The sequence below is a fragment of the Scyliorhinus torazame genome, chromosome 14, assembly GCF_047496885.1.
Source record: "Scyliorhinus torazame isolate Kashiwa2021f chromosome 14, sScyTor2.1, whole genome shotgun sequence".
Classification (NCBI taxonomy): domain Eukaryota; kingdom Metazoa; phylum Chordata; class Chondrichthyes; order Carcharhiniformes; family Scyliorhinidae; genus Scyliorhinus; species Scyliorhinus torazame.
Window position 1 is genome coordinate 227,154,937 of NC_092720.1, and position 24,498 is coordinate 227,179,434.

The 24,498-nt window shown below is 49.1% G+C and overlaps 1 protein-coding gene across 5 annotated transcripts in view; it reads left to right on the plus strand.

Moving 5' to 3' along the window:
* The window catches only part of kifc1 (kinesin family member C1), a 38,982-nt gene extending 19,252 nt beyond the window's left edge, over nt 1-19,730 (plus strand). For 4 of the 5 annotated variants that reach the window (XM_072475814.1, XM_072475817.1, XM_072475813.1 and 1 more), the window contains 11 exons: nt 810-866; nt 1,564-1,777; nt 3,767-3,965; nt 6,541-6,708; nt 8,627-8,755; nt 9,226-9,342; nt 10,115-10,288; nt 11,902-12,069; nt 12,724-12,862; nt 17,777-17,916; nt 19,653-19,730. In XM_072475814.1, the coding sequence (XP_072331915.1) occupies nt 810-866; nt 1,564-1,777; nt 3,767-3,965; nt 6,541-6,708; nt 8,627-8,755; nt 9,226-9,342; nt 10,115-10,288; nt 11,902-12,069; nt 12,724-12,862; nt 17,777-17,916; nt 19,653-19,730 (1,583 nt within the window). The remainder of the gene's footprint in view (nt 1-809; nt 867-1,563; nt 1,778-3,766; nt 3,966-6,540; nt 6,709-8,626; nt 8,756-9,225; nt 9,343-10,114; nt 10,289-11,901; nt 12,070-12,723; nt 12,863-17,776; nt 17,917-19,652) is intronic. The other variant, XM_072475816.1, reaches the window with a different exon arrangement.
* Nucleotides 19,731-24,498: the final 4,768 nt, after the last annotated feature.

The window sequence follows — 24,498 nt, forward strand, 5'->3', positions numbered from 1 at the left end:
GAGCACCCGGAGGAAACCCACGCAGACACGGAGAACGTGCAGACTCTGCACAGACAGTCACCCACGACCGGAATTGAACCTGGGACTCTGGAGCTGTGAGGCCGCAGTGCTAACCGCTGTGCCACCCACTTTCCTCAAATTACTGAATATATTTAAGAAGGAAATACATAATCATTTATTGTCACAAGTAGGCTTCAATGAAGTTACTGTGAAAAGCCCCGAGTCGCCACATTCCGGCGCCTGTTCGGGGAGGCCGGTACGGGAATTGAACCCGTGCTGCTGGCCTTGTTCTGCATTACAAGCCAGCTGTTTAGCCCACTGTGCTTAACCAGCCCCATTAAAAGAAGAGGGTGCCTCCAGCTGTGCTGCACTCACTCAGTACTGTGCTGTAGTCGCAGCCTCATTTTCAGACATTAAAGACATCAAGGAGAATATGGCCAATGACGTTGAGAGTGAGGATTAGCTGTGACCACATTGAATGCTGAAACCTACTCGTGTTTTCTATGCTTCTGGAAGGGTGATGGTGGGCTTCGTGTCTGGACCATTCATTACTGCAAGCTGTGTGCTATTGTAGCTTCGAGTGTTTGGGGCGAGAGGGAGTTGAAAGGGATGAAAACCATAACCACAGGAAAATATGGAAGTAATTTTGAGGCCCTGCAACTAATTATTGACCATTCGAATCTTTCAAACTGCAAGCTGATGACGGGTTTTCTGATTTGCATGGGGGATAATCTCCCTCTACAGACCTGCTGCATGTTTTCTTTTCTGCCAGGGAGCTATTCATTCCTCACTTTTATTTTCTTTTATAGTTATAGGGAAGAAGCCAAGAGTAGCAGTGACTGCACCCTCCTCTGGCCAGACAGCAGGTAAAGTACTTGATATCCGTACAGCCAACACTGGAATCTCTCATGACAGAGACTGGTCCTAATGTAATTCAAAGACCTATTTTGGAGCTGATTCATATTGGACTAAGATATTTGAATATAGAATCCCTACAGTGCAGACGGGAGGCCATTCGGCCCATTGAGCCGGCACTGGCCCTCCGAAAGTACACCCTATCTAAGCCCAGTCCCCTGCCATATCCCTGTAACCCCACCTAACCTGGTCTCTATAAGGGGCAATTGATCATGGCCAATCCACCTAACCTGCACATCTTTGGACTGTGGGAGGAAACCGGAGCACCCGGAGGAAACCCGTGCAGACAGGTGCAAACCCAAACAGTCACCTGAGGCCGGGATTGAACCCGGGTGCTAACTGCCGTTGATGTAGTGTAGAACTGTTTCCTAGTTCTGTGGTTCGGGTAATCTTAACCAAATTCGATTTTTAATTCCGATCCACTTTGCTACAGTTTCCCCTTCACGTTTCATGAACTTCAGCGCCACATTTAATGCAATAATTAATTTGAAGTTATTTTACTTTTTATTCCAGCAAAAAAAAATTCTCATAACTTTTTGTGAACTTTGTTTTGTCGCTTCATGTCCAGCTCACTAGTACAGATTGTGTTGCTTGTATAAACATTTCAAAAAAATCAGTGAACGGTTTTGTTTCAACATCTGCCAACAGTTTGCCCGAAGAAGCGCCCAGCGTGGGATTTGAAGGGGCAGCTTAGTGACATGAAGGTGCAGCTGGGTAACATGAAGACACGGGTGTCTGAGTACACGGGCAAGCTGGAGGTCTCTGATCTGCAGAGCAGGCAGCTTCACGAGAGTATGATTCTGAGAGACGAACAGCTGGATGCTGCCAGATCGCAGATATGTGAGCTGCAAAGCAATCTAAAGTAAATATCGGTGTGCGCGCGCGTGTGTATTACAAACATTACAAAATGGCCGTCACAAAGTGCAGTGATGTTCAAGTCTGCATAGATCACGTTGCCCTCTGAAGTGCTGCAATAAAACTGCGATGCATGTAACATTCACCGTATGCATTCTGTGTGAGCCCAAGGGTTTCTCTACAATTCCCCTCCCCTCTGTGCACTATGGCTGAAAGGTCTTAGACCACGTGCTTTCTCCAGCGGGCCTCTTGAGGCAGCTGCCCCAAGCTTTGGGTGTCCCTCAGTACGTGGTCCTGGGGCTTTGGAATGTGCCACTCTGCAGCACTCCATCAGGGAGAACTCTTTGTGCTGGGGGCAGCATGTGGTGCAGTGGTTAGCACTGCTGTCTACGGCGCCGAGGTCCCCGGTTCGGTCCTGGCTCTCGGTCACTGTCCATGTCGAGTTTGCACATTCTCCCAGTGTCTGCGTGGGTCTCACCCCCACAACCCAAAGATGTGCAGGGTAGGTGGATTGGCCACGCTAAATTGCCCCTTAATTGGAAAAAATGAATTGGGTACTCTAAATTTATTTTTAGAAACGCTTTGCGCTGACCAATGAGCGCCCATCCCCCCCCCCCCCCCCCCCCCCCCCCCCCCACCACAGCTACCTCAAGGGGAACATGTAGACGGGCTGAGACTCTGGGTGTGTAGTTTGGGTCTAACAGGGTGGGCCTTTCCCATCACCATCCAAGCTAGGTTTTGGTGCTTGTTTGAAAGTTCTGATGAGGGAACCACCTGCCGGGATCCACCACCTCCTTTTCCTACAGGGCCTCGGGAATGTTACATACAGACCACTGCCTGATGGACTTGTGATTTGTGCTCCACGCTTGCTTACTTCAGAAAGAGGCACCGTGTCTGTCTGTGCAAGAGGCACCGTGTCTGTCTGTGCAAGAGGCACCGTGTCTGTCTGTGCAAGAGGCACCGTGTCTGTCTGTGCAAGAGGCACCGTGTCTGTCTGTGCAAGAGGCACCGTGTCTGTCTGTGCAAGAGGCACCGTGTCTGTCTGTGCAAGAGGCACCGTGTCTGTCTGTGCAAGAGGCACCGTGTCTGTCTGTGCAAGAGGCACCGTGTCTGTCTGTGCAAGAGGCACCGTGTCTGTCTGTGCAAGAGGCACCGTGTCTGTCTGTGCAAGAGGCACCGTGTCTGTCTGTGCAAGAGGCACCGTGTCTGTCTGTGCAAGAGGCACCGTGTCTGCATGTCTTCCTTTTCCCTGCAGAGGATGGGTCTCGACATATCAATAAACATAAGATGGGAGGGATCCCCTCCTGGCAGCAGAGGTAACTCCACTGATGTCCTGCTGGAAGTCGATGGGCCATTTGCATTGCCCCCCCCCCCCCATGGGGAACCCACTGGGGAGCTTTGGCGGGTGGAGAGGGACAGAAAGTCTGGAAGCTCATGTGAGCTCCATTGTGAACCCAACGGTAATTATTAATAATAATAATAATCTCTTACTGTCACAAGTCGGCTTCAATGAAGTTACTGTGAAAAGCCCCTAGTCTCCACATTCCGGCGCCTGTTCGGGGAGGCCGGTACGGAAATTGAAGCCGTGCTACTGGCCTTGTTCTGCATTACATGCCAGCTGTTCAGCCCACTTGTGCTAAACCAGCCCCTATAATTCTTAGTCCTGCGATGAGTTTAAAATGTTGGCGCCCAGTGATTGGCCTTGCCCTTCCCGATCTCCAACCTCCTGCAGCCCTCCCAAGATCTCAGCTCCGGAATTCCCTGCCTAATTGTCCCCATGTCTCTGCCCCTCTCGGCCATGAAGATACAGGCCACAATGTCCCTATTTTCCCAAGATTCTATCTGTCCTAATATCCCACATGGCTCAATTATTTTGTGATGACCCGACTGTGAAGTGCCGTCAGACAAAGGTGCTATATCAATGCAGGTTGTTGTAGTTTGTGTCCCCACTCCTGTTCCAGCTCCTAAAGCCTGATTATTCACCATTTCTGCTTAGTGCCGTGGAGCTCCTGTTGAAAGAGCGAGCAGTGGAGCTGGACAAGTGTCGAGATGAAAGTGCAGCCATGCAGGGAGTGTTGGAGGTACGGGAAACTGAAATACAATGCTTAACTGGCGAGGTTAAAGAACTGAAGACCAGTAGGAGTCTGCTCCAGGGCAACTATCTGACCCTGTCCACTGTGGCTGAGGATACAGAGGTAGTGTCACCTTTCTGGATGTTTGACTATTGACCCTGTTACACAAGCATCAAAGTGTGTTTTGAAGGGTACATCTTGGGTATGTCAAGCTGGAGAGTAGGTGGAGGTTGGTTCGATCGAGGCATTCAAAAGGGAATTGAACCCGAGTCTGAAAAAGAGTAATGCTCAGGAGCACGTGGGGGAATAGCAGCAGGCAAATTCTTTCCTGGCAAACCAGCGCAGAGATGCTGGTCCAAATGGTGCCTTGCACTAGCTCTACCTCGTGTTTCATTACGTCAACACAGTGGTTAGCACTGCCACCTAAAGTGCCAGGGAGCCGGGTTCAATTCCGGCCTCGGATGACTGTATGTGGAGTCTGCACGTTCTCCCAGTGTCTGCGTGGGATTCCTCCCACAGTCCAAAGATGTGCAGGTTAGGTGGGGTTATGGTGATAGGGAGGGAAGTGGGCCTAGTTTCGGTGCTCTTTCAGAGAGTCAGTGCAGACTCGATGGGCCAATTGGCCGCCTTCTCCACCATAGGGATTCTGTGTCTGTACCAAATAGGCACTGCACCACTAACCTGAGACACATGCTCGAAGCTGCAGCTGATAATATGAAATTGGAGGGACATGGTCACCAAAAGATCAGATCTGTGGTGCGTTGAGTACTTCTCTGGGTGTTCCAGTACTGGATCAAGTTGGACTGATTTTCACGGGTCAGTATTAGTAAGCTTTGCTGTCTTTATGAAGGTGGATTTGGGTTAGTGTCATCTTTAATCCTCTTGGATGACGTGCTACGAGGGACATATCACTGTAGTCCAGTGGATGATGCCGGTTGACTAAACTGATCCATCATTCTGACGGGGAGACCGTGCTTTAGTGCAACCGGAGGCCCAGGCTAATACTCCGGGGACGTGGGTTCAAATCCCACCATGGCAGCTGATGATATTTAAATTCCATGAATAGAATCGGAATTGAAAACTAGTCTCCGTAAGATCATGAAAAAACAACCACGTGCTTCACTGAGTCAGAGGTTTACAGCATTTAAACAGGCCCTTCGGCCCAGCTTGCCCATGCCGCCCAGTTTTTACCACTAAGCTAGTCCCAATTGCCCACATTTGGCCCATTTCCCTCTATACCCATCTTGCCCATATAACCGTCTAGATGCTTTTTAGAAGACAAAATTGTATCTGCCTCTACTATTGCCTCTGGCAGCTCGTTCCACTCTCTTGTGAAAATATTGCCCCTCTGGACCCTTTTGTACCTCTCACCTTAAACCTATGCCCTGGGCAAAGATGTTGACTATTTACCTTATCTATGCCATTCATTATTTTGGAGACCTCTAAGATCACCCCAAAGCCTCCAACGCTCTAGGGAAAAAAAGTCCCAGTCTATCCAGCCTCCCCTTATAACTCAAACCATTACGGTAGCATCCAAGTAAATCTCTTCTGCACTCTTTCTAGTTTAATAATATCCTTTCTATAATAGGGTGACCAGAACTGCATACACTATTCCAAGTGTGCCCTTACTAATGTCTTGTACAACTTCAGCAAGGCGTCACAAATCCTGTATTCAATGTTCTGACCAATGAAACCTAGCATGCTGAATGTCTTTTTTACCACCCTGTCCACCTGCGACTCCACCTTCAAGGAGCTATGAACCTGTACCCCTAGATCTTTGTTCTGTACCTCTCCCCAACTCCCTACCATTAACTGAATAGGGGACATAACTTTAAACTGAGGGGTAATAGATATAGGTCAGAGGTAGGTTCTTTACGCAAAGAGTAGTGAGGCCGTGGAATGCCCTACCTGCTACAGTAGTGAACTCGCCAACATTGAGGGCATTTAAAAGTTTATTGGATAAACATATGGATGATAATGGCATAGTGTAGGTTAGATGGCTTTTGTTTCGGTGCAACATCGTGGGCCGAAGGGCCTGTACTGCGCTGTATTGTTCTATGTTCTATGTTCTATGAATAGGTCCTGCCCTGATTAATTCTACCAAAATACATCAGCTCACACTTATCTAAATTAAACTGCATCTGCCAGTCATTGGCCCACTGGCCCAATTGATCAAGATCCCGTTGCAAGGGAGGCACACGGCACAATGGTTAGCACTCTACGGCGCAGAGGACCTGGGTCACTGTCCGTGTGGAGTTTGCACATTCTCCCCGTGTCTGCGTGGGTTTCACCCTCACAACCCAAAGATGTGCAGGGTAGGTGGATTGGCCACGCTAAATTGCCCCTTAATTGGAAAAAAATAATTGGGTACTCTAAATGTATAGAAAAAAAAGATCCTGTTGCAATCCTAGATGACCTTCTTCATTGTCCACCCTACCACCAATCTTGGTGTCATCTACAAACTTACTAACCACGCCTCCTAAATTCTCAGCCAAATCATTAATATAAATAACAAATAACAGTGGACCCAGCACCGATCCCTGAGGCCTGTTCCTGTGCTGTACTCTTCTTTGAATAGAATAAAAATATCTAGTTACTAGGAGTAAATATTTTGGGGTTGGTTGTGTACTGTTTCTCAATGTGTCCCTTTTAGATGGTGCTGAAATTATTAACATTGGCCATTTTCCACTTTGGCTAGAACAAGCTGAAGACGAAAGAGATGGAGCTGTCACAAAAGGTTGTGTGCATAGAAGAACAGCAGTCCACAATTGAAAAACAACATGAAATGATCATGGAGCGGGACGAAAGGCTACACTGTGCAGAACAGGAGAGGCGGCGGCTACACAACACTGTGCAAGAGCTGAAGGTACGTGAGGGCCATTGCTGGCACCCTTCTATTCTCCAGATAATCGGGATTTGGACATGGGGAAGTTTCAAACGGGCAAAGTGTTACTGAGGGCATTGCAAATGGGTTATTGAAGACAGATGGAATGAACAGTACGTGACAAATACAGCCAGTGTTGAGGAGGTGGTTTTAGCCAGTGGGAGGAGGTGGTTTTAGGATCCCAGTTTAAGTTGCTTCTGGACAGTCAGATCCCAGAGAGGATCAAAGAACAACAAAGAAAACAAAGAACAAAGAAATGTTCAGCACAGGAACAGGCCCTTCGGCCCTCCAAGCCCGTGCCGACCATGCTGCCCGACTAAACTACAATCTTCTACACTTCCTGGGTCCGTATCCTTCTATTCCCATCCTATTCATATATTTGTCAAGATGCCCCTTAAATGTCCCTATCGTCCCTGCTTCCACTACCTCCTCCGGTAGCGAGTTCCAGGCACCCACTACCTTCTGCGTAAAAAAACTTGCCTCGTACATCTACTCTAAACCTTGCCCCTCTCACCTTAAACCTATGCCCCCTAGTAATTGACCCCTCTACCCTGGGGAAAAGCCTCTGACTATCCACTCTGTCTATGCCCCTCATAATTTTGTATACCTCTATCAGGTCTCCCCTCAACCTCCTTCGTTCCAGTGAGAACAAACCGAGTTTATTCAATCGCTCCTCATAGCTAATGCCCTCCATACCAGGTAACATTCTGGTAAATCTCTTCTGCACCCTCTCTAAAGCCTCCACATCCTTCTGGTAGTGTGGCGACCAGAATTGAACACTATTCTCCAAGTGTGGCCTAACTAAGGTTCTATACAGCTGCAACATGACTTGCCAATTCTTATACTCAATGCCCCGGCCAATGAAGGCAAGCATGCCGTATGCCTTCTTGACTACCTTCTCCACCTGTGTTGCCCCTTTCAGTGACCTGTGGACCTGTGCTCCTATATCTCTTTGACTTTCAATACTCTTGAGGGTTCTACCATTCACTGTATATTCCCTACCTGCATTAGACCTTCCAAAATGCATTACCTCACATTTGTCCGGATTAAACTCCATCTGCCATCTCTCTGCCCAAGTCTCCAGACAATCTAAATCCTGCAGTATCCTCTGACAGTCCTCATCGCTATCCGCAATTCCACCAACCTTTGTGTCGTCTGCAAACTTACTAATCAGACCAGTTACATTTTCCTCCAAATCATTTATATATACTACAAAGAGCAAAGGTCCCAGCACTGATCCCTGTGGAACACCACTGGTCACAGCCCTCCAATCAGAAAAGCATCCCTCCATTGCTACTCTCTGCCTTCTATGACCTAGCCAGTTCTGTATCCACCTTGCCAGCTCACCCCTGATCCCGTGTGACTTCACCTTTTGTACTAGTCTACCATGAGGCACCTTGTCAAAGGCCTTACTGAAGTCCATATAGACAACATCCACTGCCCGATCCCTGGATCGTAACTTTTATTTCATAGAATTTACAGTGTAGAAGGAGGCCATTTGGCACCGGCTCTTGGAAAGAGCACCCTACTTAAGCCTACACCTCCACCCTATCCCCGTAACCCAGCAAACCCCATCTAACCTAAGGGCAACTTAGCGTGGCCAATCCACCTAACTTGTGCATCTTTGGGCTGTGGGAGGCAACCGGAGCACCCGGAGGAAACCCACGCAGACACGGGGAGAACGTGCAGACTCTGCACAGACAGTGACCCAAGCCGGGAATCGCACCTGGCACCCTGGCACTGAGAAGCCACAGTGCCAATCACTATGCTACCGTGCTGCCCTTTTACCTTTTTGTTTTAGAGATATGGATGAACCGAATCACTGGACTGCCAATGAATAATTTCTTTCTTTAACAGTAAAAGATTGAATGAACTATGTTTAGCTCCTCTTCCTTTGCAGGGTAATATCCGTGTGATCTGCCGTGTTCGTCCTCTTCTTGACTCCGAGGCAGCAGGTTGCTCTGAAATTGAACATGTTCAGTTCTCTGCCAGTGATGGAAAGGTGATCACCTTGACAAAGAGGGAAGAGGTAAGATTGTCCTGTGGAGGGCCTGCGTGATGTATCAGATCCTTCAAACCATCCCCAAGCCAACGGCAACAATGCTGCCGACAACTACATTGGGGCACCAAGCGGGGAAGTCTAATCTTTCAACAAAGCAGAAAATGGAAGCGTTGTCCAATTGAATTTACTTGGGCCCGTGGTAAGCGGTAGCTGAACTACCCACCACCACTGCTTGCTCTCGGCTTCCAGTGCTTACCAGATGCTGAGAGATGCCATCTTGTGGCAGTGTAATTATTTCTTGGGTAGAATAAAGCAGCAGCGGATTTACATCCCTGTGATTTAAGATTGCCTTTCCTTGCATTCTGTACTGGCTCAGCAAGAAATCATCCTGAATAAACACAGCAGGTCTGAGTAAGGAATCTCGAATGTCTGTCTGATTCTTTTTGCTTGTTTACAAACTTGACCGTTCTTCCCTTGCCCTCTGACCATCTCCACAGTCTCACACTGGCCACGATTGGAAAGAGGAGTTGAAATATGACTTCAGTTTTGACCGTGTGTTCCAGCCGATAGCAACACAGAAGGATGTCTTTGAAGATATCTCCCAGCTAGTCCAGGTAATCGGGTGGGGAAGGCAATGGTGGGTTTGGATAGTCCAGGTAGTGAGTTGAGGAGGTGTGCAGGTGGGGTCGCCATGGTAGTCTGTGAGGGTAGGGGGCAGGTTGGGTGGCTGTGGTAGTTTAAGGATATGGGACTCCCCATACACGCACAATCTTCAAGGGACATTGTTTTAGATCCCCGTCCACGCACAATCTTTTAGGGACATTGTTCTAGCTCCCATCCACGCACAATCTTTTGGGGACAGTTCTAACTCTCTGCGCACATAATCTTTTAGGGACATTGTTCTAGCTCCACCAGCACACACAATCTCTTGGGGACTGTTCTAGCTCCACCAGCACGCACAATCTCTTGGGGACTGTTCTAGCTCCACCAGCACAGACAATCTCTTGGGGACTGTTCTAGCTCCACCAGCACGCACAATCTTTTAGGGACATTGTGCTAACTCTCCATTATCCTTTGTGTGAATAAGCATTCCTGAAACCGGGACTTGTCCACCTGAGGACAGAGTTACTCCACATCTAGCTGCCTGGCTAAGTTGTGCATTAAGGATTGGCTGCGGCATTTTGTGCTCCCTGTGCCCCTGCCCGATACTCCCAGTGTTTCTACCAGTCGTGGCAATGGATGGTGCCCATTGCACCTCTGGTTCTATATACAGGGAATTAGTGCTTCACTGAAGGACAAGACAGACAGTTGTGCTACTGGGAAGAGTTGAAAGCGGCACTCAACGTGGAGTAATTCTGTCTCTCTCTCGCCCCTGTTTGTTTCTAGTCTGCCTTGGATGGATACAATGTGTGTATCTTTGCTTATGGGCAAACGGGCAGTGGGAAGACCTTTACTATGGAAGGACCTGATGATATGACCTCTGAAACCAAAGGGATGATTCCACAAGCTGTTGACCAGATCTTCTCGACAGCACAGGAACTGAAGACCATGGGATGGACAGTGAGTTACTGCAGGGAGTGTGCAACGTCTTACTGCTCTGGAAGTACAAAGTTACAGCTAATCCTTCCCTAGAATTTTCTACACTTACCAGAATATGAAAATCGCTTATTGTCACAAGTAGGCTTCAGATGAAGTTACTGTGAAAAGCCCCTTGTCGCCACGTTATGGCACCCATTCGGGGATGCTGGTACGGGAATTGAACCGTGCTGGTCTGCATTTGTCTGCTTTAAAAGCCAGCTATTTAGCCCTGTGCTAAACCAGCTCCTACTAGGATATGACTGAGGTATTAGGATCCTGTAATTAAACCTCACCCGGAGTCTGATTTGGATTTTCTGTTGGAGAAGATGGACCACTAATCATCACTTTGACAAGCTTCCGATTGATACATAGATACATCGAAGATAGGAGCAGGAGGAGGCCTTTTGGCCCTTCGAGCCCGCTCCGCCTTTATCACTATCATGGCTGATCATCCAACTCAATAGCCTAATCCTGCTTTCTCCCCATAGCCTTTGATCCCATTCTCCCCAAGGGCTATATCCAGCCGCCTCTTTAATAAATTCAAAGTTTTAGCATCGACTACTTCCCGTGGTAATGAATTCCACAGGCTCACCACTCTTTGTGTGAAGAAATGTCTCCTTATCTCTGTCTGAAATGGTTTACCCTGAATCCTCAGACTGTGACCCCTGGTTCTGGACACACCCACCATTGGTGACATCTTCCCTGCATCGACCCTGTCCAGTCCTGTTACAATTTTATAGTCTCTATGAGATCCCCCCCCCTCGTTCTTCTGAACTCCAGTGAGAATAATCCCAACCGAGTCAATCTCTCCTCAGACAGTCCCGCCATCCCTGGAATCAGTCAGTACTGACGGTAACCAGGGATTAGGACTGACAGTGAGATTTGTGTCTCGTTGATTGATTGGGGGAAAAAGCAATTTGTGTAGTAGGACGGGCATTATGTTCAGAGCAGACCTTAGTCTGTATAAAAAAGTGACCAGACCGACACGTCTGCTGCCCTCTGGAACCACACCCATTTGTATGTTATCCCAATAGTTTTTTCTGTTTTCTCTGACCCAGCAGTGCAGAGAGCCCAGTCGTAATGCCTGTATATCGGCCAACTCCACAGGCATCAGTCCATTCCAGATAATGTCTTTCAATATTACAATTGTCATAAGAGAGAATTTTCATTTCTGTAACTTCTTCTGAGACCTGCAGGTGCCTCTGAAAGTACTTGAGCTTATGGAGGAAATCAGTTTGTTATGGTGCGGTGTGGGCGCGGGACGGGGTTTTCCTCCATCCTTTTGCTGTATCCAACACACACGACCACAGAATCCAGGGTGTAAAACCAGGACTTGGACGAAATGTTAAGTGAGGAAAATGGGAATGGATTCTGTACTCTCTCCAGAATTTGTAATCATTTGATTAGTGAAGTGCTTCAAAGGCACAGAAAACGGAGCTTGGTGTTTCCTGACAAAGCATGACTTGGTGTAATTTAAAAAAAAAAAAACCTGAATATGGCTATTGATTCGCACTTTACTTTCTGACCAAACAAAAAAAAAACCCTCGTGTTCACCACTGAGTCAGTTAATTCCACCTGTGCCTTATCTGTTTCAGTATAAATTCACAGCCAGCTTTTTGGAGATCTACAACGAGACAATCCGTGACCTGCTTGTGACAAAGCCAGAAAAAAATACCGAGTACGAGATCAAACTCCTCAGCAGCAAGAGCAAACAGCTGCACGTCACAAACCTCAAATATGTCATCGTCACTATGAGGGATCAGGTGTGTAACATTGTGGATCTGTATTTAGTACGATTGATTTGATTTATTGTCACATGTACCGAAGTACAATAAAGTATTTTTCTGCGGCCGAGGGAATGTACACAGTACGTACATAGTAGACAAAAGAATAATCGACAGAGAACATTGACAAATAGTGATTGGTTACAGTGCGGAACAAGGGGCCAAACAAAGCAAAATACACTAGCAAGAGCAGCATAGAGCATCGTGAATAGTGTTCTTACAGGGAACAGTTGGCTTTGATGTGAAAAGTTGCAAAGAGACATGGAAGTACATCACCATGAAACTGAACAGGGCTGCGCGTGCTCTGTACCTATCTTTGGGCAGACCACTTGTCACTAAGCTTTTGTTCTTCAGATTTTGCGTTTATTTAATTGTTCCTGGTTCACCAGCAACTTGCCATCAGTAGAAAACAAATGGAGTTGGATCACCGATGATCCTGTCGAATGGCTGAACAGGCTTGGGGCTATTCCTTTTCCAGTGGGCCTTCTGGCTTCATTTGCATTTCTTTCAACTCATCCAGTTGCAATTGCTGTGTTCAGCACCGTCGGTATTTCGAAAGAGACGCGTGAGTCAGGAAGCAGAGTTACCAGCAGTTAAATGTTTTCTCTGATCCCCTCCTCTCTACCATTGCAGGTTCACAACTTAATTGCATTGGCAAAAGCCAATCGGTCGGTGGCAAAAACAGCAGCGAATGACCATTCCTCGCGGAGCCACAGTGTCTTCCAGCTCAAAATTGAAGGGAGCAACTCGGGCCGTGATCTCCAGTGTACATGTGCGTATCTGCGCCCGAATTCACCTTGTAACTGAAATCTCCTCATCTGTGCACCCTCTCGAATCTTCACACCCTTCCTAGTTGTGGGTGAGCCAGAGCTTTGTAACGATGCAGCAAACGTCCCTTTTTATACACAATACCTCTACTTCTGCAGCCAGGGTGCCATGTGCTAACTCTTTTCAGTAAGCCATGGCAACTTGAAAGATTGATACCGCAGGTGCTTCTGCCTCTCCATTCTTTAACTGTGCTATTGGCGGGGGAGATCTTTCCACTCCTTTGTTTTGTTGGTCCTGGGAATACCATGGGAGTACCAAAACGGCTTTTATGCTGGCGGGATTTCTTGTTGCAAATGTGATGGGCATGTCTGTGTTCATGTCCACATATCAGGCTGGATACAACAAACTGGGGGAAAGGTACGGAATAAATTCATGGCTGTTTACTGATTAACTTTCCACATAGAGTGCAACAGGTTTTTTTTATTACTTAATAATAATAGTCTTTATTGTCACAAGTGGGCTTATATTAACACTGCAATGAAGTTACTGTGAAAAGCCCCTAGTCGCCACATTCCGGCGCCTATTCGGGTACACTGAGGGAGAATTCAGAATGTCCAATTCACCTGACTTGTGGGAGGAAACCGGAGCACCCGGAGGAAGCCCACGCAGACACTGGGAGAACGTGCAGACTCCACACAGGCAGTCACCCAAGCCGGGAATCGAACCTGGGACCCTGGAGCTGTGAGGCAACAGTGCTAACCACTGTGCTACCGTGCTGCCCACTTAATATGTTACACCAAACAAACCCGTTGGAAAGATTGCCATGCCCCACAAACCCAAAGACACGCAGGGTGGGTGAATTGGACACGTGAAATTGCCCCTTAATTGGAACCAAATAATTGGGTGCTCTAAATTTAGGGGAAAAAAATGAAAGATTGCCATACAAATCCAGGAAAATGATTCAAACTCAAACCATCACTTCTATCCCGCAACACACTTTGAGACACAGAACCAGGGAAGATTTACCACTATTTTGACCCCAAGGCTTGGGCTGGCATGGTTACAGATTGGTGAGCATTCACTAGCTGCCTTTTCCCCAGCTGGTGTCTGAGACTTCTAAACTCCAGTGAATGCAGGCCCAGTAACCCCATCTCTCCCCATAAAACACGCCTGACATTCCAGGAAGCAGTCTGATCAACCTTTGTTGCACTCACTCTCTGGCTGCATAAGGAGACCAAAACGGCACACCAAACTCCCAAGTGTGGTCTCACTAAAGCCCTATTACAGCTGCAGTCAGACATCCTTGCTCCTGTACGCCAATCCTCAGGTAATGAATGCCAGCATATCATTTACCTTCCTAACTGCTTGCTGTTGCTGTACCTGCAGATTTTCTTTCAGTGACTGGTGTACTAGGACACCAAGGTCCCTTTGTGCATCAACATTTCCCAATCTATTACTATTTAAATAATATTTTGCCATGGGCAGCATAGTGGTGCAGTGGTTAGCACTGCTGCCTCATGGCGCCGAGGTCCCAGGTTCGATCCCGGCTCTGGATGTGCAGGGTAGGTGGATTGGCTATGCTAAATTGCCCCTAAATTGGAAAAAATGAATTGGGTACTCTAAATTTAAATAAATAATATTCTACCATGCTGTTTCTCCATCTGAAGTGGATAACGTCACGTTAATCTGCATTAAACTGCATCTGCCACACGTTTACCCACTCACTCAATTTGTCTGAATCACAATCACCATGAAGCCTCTTAACATCATCCTCACCACTCACATTCCCACCAAATTCCATGTCATCAGCAAACTTGGAAATATTACATTTGGTTCCCTCATCCAAATCGCTGATGCATATTGCCAATAGCTGGGGCCCTAGCACTGATCCCTGCAGGACCCCAGCAGCCACTCCATGTCACCCCGAAAAAGACCCATTTATTCCTATTCTCTGCTTCCTGTCTGATAACCAATTCTCAGTCCCAGCTACTATATTACCCCAATCGGTTGGCTTTAATTTTGCATTAGCCTCTTGTGCTCAAAAAGCTTTCTGAAAACCCAAATACAGCACATGCTCTGGTTCACCCTTTTTTTAATTTTAGAGTACCCAATTCTTTTTTTCCCCAATTAAGGGACAATTTAGCGTGACCAATCCACCTATCCTGCACATCTTTAGTTGTGGGGGTGAGACCCATGCAGACACTGGGGGAATGTGCGAACTCGGGGCCGGGATCGAAGTTGGTTTGTCAAACACGAGTTCCCTTTCATAAATCCATGTTGACTTCATCCGATCCTGTTTATAGTTGTGTCCTGTTAACATATCCTTTATAATAGACTCTAGCATTTTCTCTCGTGTTAGACTAAACCAGCCTGTAATTTCCTGTTTTCTCTTGCCATCCTATTTTAAATAGTGGTGTTATTAATGTTTGCGACCAGAGATTGTGATGTTGTGACATTTGTGGAATGTCTAAGAGATTGTTTTTTGCAGCAGCTTGTGACCGAGCCTATTAGGGAACAGGCAATTCTGGATTTGGTGGTGTAATGAGGCAGACTTGATTAGGGAACTTAAGGTGAAAGGAACCCTTCAGGAACAGTGACCACAATATGATAGAATTTACCCGGCAGTTTGAGAGGGAGAAGCTGCAATCAGATGTAACAGTATTACAATTAAATAAGGGTAACTACAAAGACATGAGGGAGGAGCTGGCCAGAGTTGATTGGAAAAGGAGCCTAACAGGAAAGACAGTGGAACAGCAATGGCAGGGGTTTCTGGGGGTTATTAGGAGGCACAACAGAAATTCATCCCAAGGAGGAGGAAACATGCTAAGGGGAGGACAAGGCATCCATGGCTGACGAGGGGTGTCTAGGACAGCATAAAGGCTAAAGAAGAAGCAGACAAAGTGGCGAGTATTAGTGGGAAGCCTTTAAAAGCGAGCAGAGGACAACTGAAAAAGCAATAAGGTGAAGATGAAGTATGAGTGCAAGCTAGCAAGTAATATAAAAGAAGATAGGAAGAGATTTTTTCCCAAGATATAACAGATAAGAGAGAGGCAAAAATAGACATTAGACCACTAGAAAATGTGGCTGGAGAAGTAATAATAGGAAACCAAGAAATGGCAGACGAACTGAATAGTTACTTTGCATCAGTCTTCACGGTGGAAGACACCAGTGGGATGCCAGAGCTCCAGGAGAACCAGGGGGCAGAGGTGAGTGCAGTGACCATGACTAAGGAGAAGGTTCTGGAGAAACTGAAAGGTCTGAAGGTGGATAAGTCACCTGGACCGGATGGACAACACCCCTGCGTTCTAAAAGAGATTGCAGAGGAAATTGTGGAGACATTAGTGATCTTTCAGGAATCACTGAAGGCAGGAAGGGTCCCAGAGGACTAGAATGTAACACCATTTTTTAAGAAGGGACGGAGGCAGAACACTGGAAATGAGGATGGTTAGCCTGACTTCAGTCATTGGTAAGATCTTAGAGTCTGTTATTAAAGATGAGATCGCGAAGCACTTGGCAGTGCATGGTAAAATAGGACTGAGTCAGCACGGCTTCGTCAAAGGGAGGTCGTGTCTGACAAATCTGTTAGAGTTCTTTAAGGAGGCAACAAGGAAGTTAAACAAAGGAGAACCAGTGGACATGATTTATTTAGATTTCCAGAAGACCTTTGACGAGGTGCTGCACAGGAGACTGTTAAATAAGCTAAGAGCTCATGGTGTTCAGGATAAGATCCTGGCATGGATAGAGGATTGGCTGACTGGCAGAAGGCAGAGAGTGGGGATAAAGGGGTCTTTTTCAGAATGGCAGCCGGTGACTAGTGGTGTGTCTCAGAGGTCTGTGCTGGGACCACAACTTTTCACAATATACATTAATGATCTGGAGGAAGGTACTGAAGGCGCTGTTGCTAAGTTTGCAGATGATACAAAGATCTGTAGAGGGGCAGGTAGTACTGAGGAAGTGGGGGGGGGGCTGCAGAAGGATTTGGCCAAGCTAGGAGAGTGGGCAATGAAGTGGCAGATGGAATACAATGTGGAAAAGTGAGAGGTTATGCATTTTGGAAGGAGGAATTTAGGCACAGACTATTTTCTAAATGGGGAGTTGCTTCGGAAATCAGAAGCACAGAGGGACTTGGGAGTCCTTGTTCACGATTCTCTGAAGGTTAATGTGCAGGTTCAGTCGGTAGTGAGGAAGGCAAATGCAATGTGAGCATTCATGTCAAAAGGGCTAGAATACAAGAGCAGGAATGTACTTTTGAGGCTGTATCAGGCTCTGGCCAGACCCCATTTGGAGTATTGTGAGCAGTTTTGGGCCCGTATCTAAGGAAGGATGTGCTGGCCTTGGAAAGGGTCCAGAGGAGGTTCACAAGAATGATCCCTGGAATGAAGAGCTTGTCGTATGAGGAACGGTTGAAGACTCTGGGTCTGTACTCGTTGGAGTTTAGAAAGATAAGGGGGGGGATCTTATTGAAACTTACAGGATACTGCGAGGCCTGAATAGAGTGGACGTGGAGAGGATGTTTCCACTTGTAGGAAAAACTAGAAGCAGAGGACACCATCTCAGACTAAAGGGACGATCCTTTAAAACAGAGATGAGGAGGAATTTCTTCAGCCAGAGGGTGATGAATCTGTGGAACTCTTTGCCGCAGAAGGCTGTGGAGGCCAAATCACTGAGTGTCTTTAAGACAGAGATAGATAGGTTCTTGATCAATAAGGGGGTTAGGGGTTATGGGGAGAAGGCAGGAGAATAGGGATGAGAAAATATCAGCCAGGATTGAATGGCGGAGCAGACTCGATGGGCCGAGTGGCCTAATTCTGCTCCTATGTCTTATGGTCTAAGCGTGGAATATGAGCTCTGTCCTTTTTGATGTCTTTGAGTCCTGTGCTGTGCATCCTTCCATCTGCTAATGCTTGTTTTTCCTCAGCCACCTTAAATCTGGTGGACTTGGCGGGCAGTGAGCGCCTGGACAAATCTCAGTCCAAGGGTGATCGTTTGAGGGAGGCGCAGGCAATCAACACCAGCCTTTCCTGTCTGGGGCACGTCATCATGTCACTGTCGAACAAGGTAAGATGCAACCCTGGTTCTTAAATAGGACAAATTCTCCATGTTAGTAGAGTTAAAATTGGAGCAAATATTTCTGTACCTTGCTCTTTCTCCTCACGTGACCCTTCAGTCCCACTTGTTTCGATCCCAGTTCATATAGCTGGAAGGGAAGATCCCAGAATTTAACCCTGACTTGGGAGACCGTGACTAAAATGTGGAGGAACAGTCACAGGACCGCAAATTAGTTTTAGAAACCAGAAAAAATAATTATGAAAGAATTGCATTATGATACAACGTGCCTTTACTCTCGCCTTAGCGTAACAGTTGGGCACAGGTTTTCGGACTAACATTGATTACAAAGTGTGCCTTAATCTACAAGGGTCTCATTAACACACAGTCACTTTTAATCTCACAAGATGACTGTGGGCAAATACACTCTCCACTTTGAACCCCAAGTGAATGTTTGTGGCTGCCTCCTCAGAATCCCCCAGCAGGGTGATACAGTGGTCAGCACTGCTGCCTCACAGCGCCAGTGACCCGGGTTTGTCTGACCTCGGGTGACTGTGCCGAGTCTGCATGTTCTCCGGGTGCTCCAGCTTCCTCCCACAGTCAAAGATGTGCAGGTTAAGTGGAATGGCCATGATAAATTGCCCTTCGTGTCCAATGGTTAGGTGGGGTTAGAGAGATAGAGCTGGGGATTGGGCCTAGGGTGCTCTTTCAGAGGGCCGATGCAGATTTGATGGGCCGAATGGCGTCCTTCTGAACTGTAAGGATTCTATCGTCGTCACGTGAGAGTTTCCAAACTCCTTTCCCAAAAACACATTAAAATCATCTCCGATAAATCTGCTTTCCTTTAGCGGATTGGGTTAGGGTTTTGTGTGCACAACAGGAACTGAATGACTGTTTACAAATTAAATCATACATTCAGTGAAGAGTAAAAGCTTAGCTTTCACACAACATATTCCCTTCCCTGCAAAGTTTGGCAATCCTATCAGTAAGTGGGAAGGGTGTGCTATTTTATAAAAGCTACATATGAAAACTGAAAAGACTTGCATTTCTTTAGCACCTTTCACAGCCTCCACATTTCGAGGTGCTTTACAGCCAATGAGGTGCAGCCACTGATGTAATGTGTGGCACAGTGGTTAGCACTGTTGCTTCACGGCGCCAGGGACCCGGGTTTGATTCCCGGCTTTGGTCACTGTCTGGGCGGAGTCTGCACATTCTCCCTGTGTCTGCGTGGGTTTCCTCCGGGTGCTCCGGTTTCCTCCCACAAGTCCCGAAAGATGTGCTGTTAGGTGAATTGGACATTCTGAATTCTCCCTCCGTGTACCCGAACAGGCGCCGGAATGTGGTGACTGGGGGATTTTCACAGTAACTTCATTGCGGTGTTAATGTAAGCCTAACCGTTGGCCTACTTGTGACAATAATAAAGATTATTATAATAATTATTATTAATGAAGGAAGGCCATTCGCACAAACGGCAATGTAATAAATCTGTTAATGATGTTGATTTGAGGTCTCTATGGGAGAGCGAGAAAGCTCCCCTGCCTTCCAATGCTACCTTTCGCACCTGCCCCAGGAAGAATGGGCCCCTTTTTAAGGATTCTGAAAGAAATCTTAACACTGTAGCATTCCCCAAGTACTACACTGGAGTCTAGGCCTGGATTTTGATAGTCTACTCCCTGGAGTGAGAAAGAGCTGAATTGGTTGAGGTTATTTTCCGAAATCTATCACTGAAAAGTTTTTGTATTTTCTAGGAATCGCACATTCCCTACCGGAACAGCAAGCTAACTTACCTACTCCAGAATAATCTTGGAGGCAATTCAAAGACGTAAGTTGCAACACCACTATTTAAGAAAGGAGTGAGACCGGAAACTATGGGCCAGTTATTTCTGTGCACGGGAAAATGCTGGAATTCATTATCAAAGCAGTAGTAGTGGCTGGAGTTAAATGTGCTTTCCACTGGAAGGAAAATCTTTTATTTTTTATTCAAATTTCCACAAAATATCAACAACAAAATACAGAAAGAAAAGAACAACCCCCCCCCCCATCCCCATATACATAAATAATAAATTAACAACCTTCACCACCACAAAGGCAAATATACCCCCCCCCTTGGGTTGCTGCCGCTACTGACCATCTTCTAACGTTCTGTCAGGAAGTCTAGGAACGGTTACCTCCGCCTGAAGAACCCTTGTACCGATCCCCTTAAGGCGAATTTCACCCTCTCCAACTGAATAAACCCCACCATATCGCTGATCCAGGATTCCACACTTGGGGGCCTCGCATCCTTCCACTGAAGAAGAATCCTTCGCCGGGCTACCAGGGACGCAAAGGCCAGAATACTGGCCTCTTTCGCCTCCTGCACTCCCGGCTCCTCTGCTGCCCCAAATATTGCGAGCCCCCAGCCCGGCTTGACCCTGGAGCATACCACCCTTGACACCGTCCTCGCTACACCCTTCCAAATGTCCTCCAGCGCTGGGCAGGCCCAGAACATGTGGGTGTGATTTGCTGGGCCCCCTGAGCACCTAACACACCTGTCCTCTCACCCAAAGAACCGGCTTATCCTTGCCCTGTTCAGGTGTGCCCTGTGCAGCACCTTAAATTGTATGAGGCTGAGCCTTGCGCAAGAGGAGAAAGAGTTCACCCTCCCCAGGGCATCCGCCCACATCCCCTCGTCAATCTCCTCCCCCAACTCCTCCTCCCACTTACCCTTTAGCTCCTCCACTGAGGCCTCCTCCTCCTCCTGCATCACCTGATACGTTGCCGAGATCCTCCCCTCTCCAACCCACATCCCCGACAGCACCCTGTCCTGGACCCCGCGTGGCGGCAACAGTGGGAACTCCACCACCTGCTGCCGAACAAACGCCCTTACCTGCATATATCTGAAGGTGTTCCCCGGGGGGAGCCCAAACTTCTCCTCCAGCTCACCCAGGCTCGCGAACTTCCTGTCCACAAACAGGTCCCCCATCCTTCTAATACCTACCCTGTGCCAGCTCAGAAACCCTCCGTCCATCCTCCCCGGGACAAACTGGTAGTTCCCCCGAATCGGGGACCACACCGAGGCCCCCACCTCATCCCTGTGACGCCCCCAAATTGTGAGTGTAGCCGCACCACCGGGCTCGTGGTATACCTCGTTGGAGGCAGCGGCGCCGTCACCAGCGCCTCCAGGCGCGTGCCCACACAGGACGCCATCTCCAGCCTCTTCCATGCCGCCTCATCCCCCTCCATCACCCACTTACGCACCATTGCCACGTTGGCGGCCGAATAATACCCACAGGTTAGGCAGCGCCAAACCCCCCCCCCCCATCCCTGCACCGTTCCAGGATCACCCTTCTCACCCTCTGGGTCTTCTGCGCCCATACAAACCCCACAACGCTCCTGTTAACCCGCCTGAAGAACGCCCTAGGGATCAGGATGGGTAGGCATTGGAACAGGAACAAAAACCTCGGGAGCACTGTCATTTTAACTGACTGCACTTTACCTGCCAGGGAGAGTGGCAGCACGTCCCACCTCTTAAACTCCTCCTCCATCTGCTCCACCAGCCTCGTGAAGTTACGCTTATGCAGGGCCCCCCAGCACCTAGCCACCTGGACCCCCAGGTACCTGAAACTCCTCTCCGCCCTTTTTAGCGGGAGCTCACCAATCCCCCTCTCCTGGACCCCCGGGTGCACCATGAACAACTCGCTCTTCCCCATATTACGCTTGTACCCGGCAAAATCTCCAAACTCCCTAAGGATCCTCATCACCTCCGGCATTCCCCCCACCGGGTCCGCCACATATAGCAGCAAATCATCCGCATAGAGCGACACCTGATGCTCCTCCCCACCCCGCACCAGCCCCCTCCAGTTCCTCGACTCCCTCAACGCCATGGCCAGTGGTTCAATCACCAGTGTAAAGAGCAGGGGGGACAGGGGTCACCAGTGGGGGCTTAGACCGGTACAGTTCCTCTTAGAAGTCCCCCTGCCTCGTCCCCCAGTGTAGCCAGAAATACTCTGACCTCCTTCTGTTCGTGGCCACACTCTCCACCGGAGCCTCATACAGCAGCCTCACCCACCTGACTAACCCCTCCCCGAACCTTTCCAACACCTCCCACAGGTACCCCCACTCCACCCTATCAAAGGCCTTCTCCGCATCCATTGCCGCCACTATCTCCGCCTCCCCTTCCATCGCTGGCATCATTATAACATTCAAAAGCCTCCGTACATTGGTACTCAACTGCCTCCCTTTCACAAACCCCGTCTGATCCTTGTGTATGACCTGCGGCACACAGTCCTCTATCCTCATGGCCAAAATCTTTGCCAGCAACTTTGCGTCTACATTTAAGTGTGAGATCGGCCTGTATGACCGACACTGTAGGGGGATCCTTGTCCTGCGTCAGGATCAGGGAAATCAGCGCTCTAGTCATCGTCTGGGGCAAAGCCCCCCCTTCCCTTGTCTTGTTAAAGGTCCTTACAACAGCGGGCACAGCAGGTCCGCATACTTCTTATAAAATTCAACCGGGAGCCCATCCAGCCCTGGTGCCTTCCCCATCTGCATGTTCCCTATCCCTTTGACCAACTCCTCCAACCCAACCGGCGACTCCAACCCCGCCACCTGCCCCACCTCCACCCTCTCAAACCCCAGCTGGTCCAGGAAGCGACCCATCCCTCCCTCTTCCAGTGGGGGCTTAGACCGGTACAGTTCCTCGTAGAAGTCCCTGAAGACCCCATTGATAGCCACCGCACTTCGCACAGTGTTCCCTCCTCCATCCCTAACTCCCCCGATCTCCCTAGTTGCCTCTCGCTTCCGAAGCTGGTACGCCAGCATACGGCTCGCCTTTTCTCCGTATACATATAACATCCCCTGCGCCTTCCTCCACTGCGCCTCCACCTTCCTGGTGGTCAACAAATCGAACTCCGCCTGGAGGCTACGCTGCTCCCTAAGAAATCCCTCCTCCGGGGCCTCCGCGTACCTCCTATCCACCCTCACCATCTCCCCCATCTCCCTCTCCCTCTCTCTCCTCTCCCCCCTCTCCTTGTGTGCCCTAATGGAGATCAGCTCTCCTCTGACCACCGCCTTCAGCGCCTCCCAGACCACCCCTACTTGCACTTCCCCATTGTCATTAGCCTCCAGGTATCTCTCTATACACTTCCGGACCCGCCCGCTCACTTCCTCGTCTGCCAGCAACCCCACCTCTAGGCACCACAGCGGGCGCTGGTCCCTCTCCTCCCCCAACTCTAGGTCCACCCAGTGCGGAGCATGATCAGAAATGGCTATCGCCGAGTACTCCGTATCCTCGGAATCAGCGCCCTGCTCATGACAAAAAAGTCAATCCGGGAGAAGGCCTTGTGAACATGGGAGAAGAATGAGAATTCCCTGGCCCCCGGCCTCGCAAACCTCCATGGATCCACCCGTCCCATCTGGTCCATGAACCCCCTCAGCACCTTGGCTGCCGCCGGCCTCCTGCCCGTCCTAGACCTCGAGCAATCCAATGCCGGGTCCAGCACCATGTTGAAATCCCCCCCTCCATTATCAGGCCCCCTATCTCCAGGTCTGGAATCCGGCCCAGCATATGCCGCATGAACCCCGCATCGTCCCAATTCGGGGCATATACATTGACCAACACCACCCGCTCCCCCTGCAGCTTGCCACTTACCATCACATACCTACCGCCATTGTCTGCCACAATGCTCGACGCCTCGAACGACACTCTCTTCCCCACCAAGATCGACCCCCCCCTCCCACCCCCGATTTTTTTTTTTTTTTTTTTGCATCCAAACCCTAATGAAACACCTGACCTACCCACCCCTTTCTCAATCTTGCCTGATCTGCCACCCTCAGGTGCGTCTCCTGAAGCATGGCCACATCCGCCTTCAGCCCCTTCATGTGCGCGAACACCCGGGCCCGTTTGACCAGCCCATTCAGTCCCCTTACATTCCAGGTTATCAGCCGGATCAGGGGGCTACCCGCCCCCCCTCCCCCGCCAACTAGCCATATCCCTTCCTAGGCCAGCCACATGCCCATGCCCCCCGCAGGGGCCCGTTCCCCACAGTGGCAGATCCCCGCCCCGACCTCCTCTACCAACTCCAGCTCCCCCTTGGCCATTCCAGCAGCAACCCGGTCCCCCGCCCCGGCTAGGTACCCCCAGCTGCATTGCTTGCCCCATTGCACTCCCGTATGTCTGCTGACCCCGGCCACTCCCGCCGCTCCATCGACCCCCTCCCCCCCCCCCCCCCCCCCCCCGGTCCACCAGCGGGATCTCGTCCATTCCTCTCCCAGCGCGGGAGAAAAAACCCGTCCGGATCGTCCTCATTCTCCGAGACCTTCTGCCAGACCTCCCGGATTGCCGCCCCTTGGGCCGCCTGGGTCTCCAGCAGCTTATCGATTGAAGCCTTCATCGGCTCCAGCAGCTCTGCTTTCAGTTCCTTAAAACAGCGCTGGAGAAGCTCCTGCTGCTCCTGCGCCCATGCTGCCTGGTCTCCGCCCGCTGCCACCTTGGTCCTCCTCCCTCATACTTTCTTTGCTTCAATGCCACTTTTTAAAATTGCCCCACTCCTGGTCCACTCCATACACTATCGGGGGAACGTTGCTGTCCCCTTCCAACACCGGGAAACGTCGAAC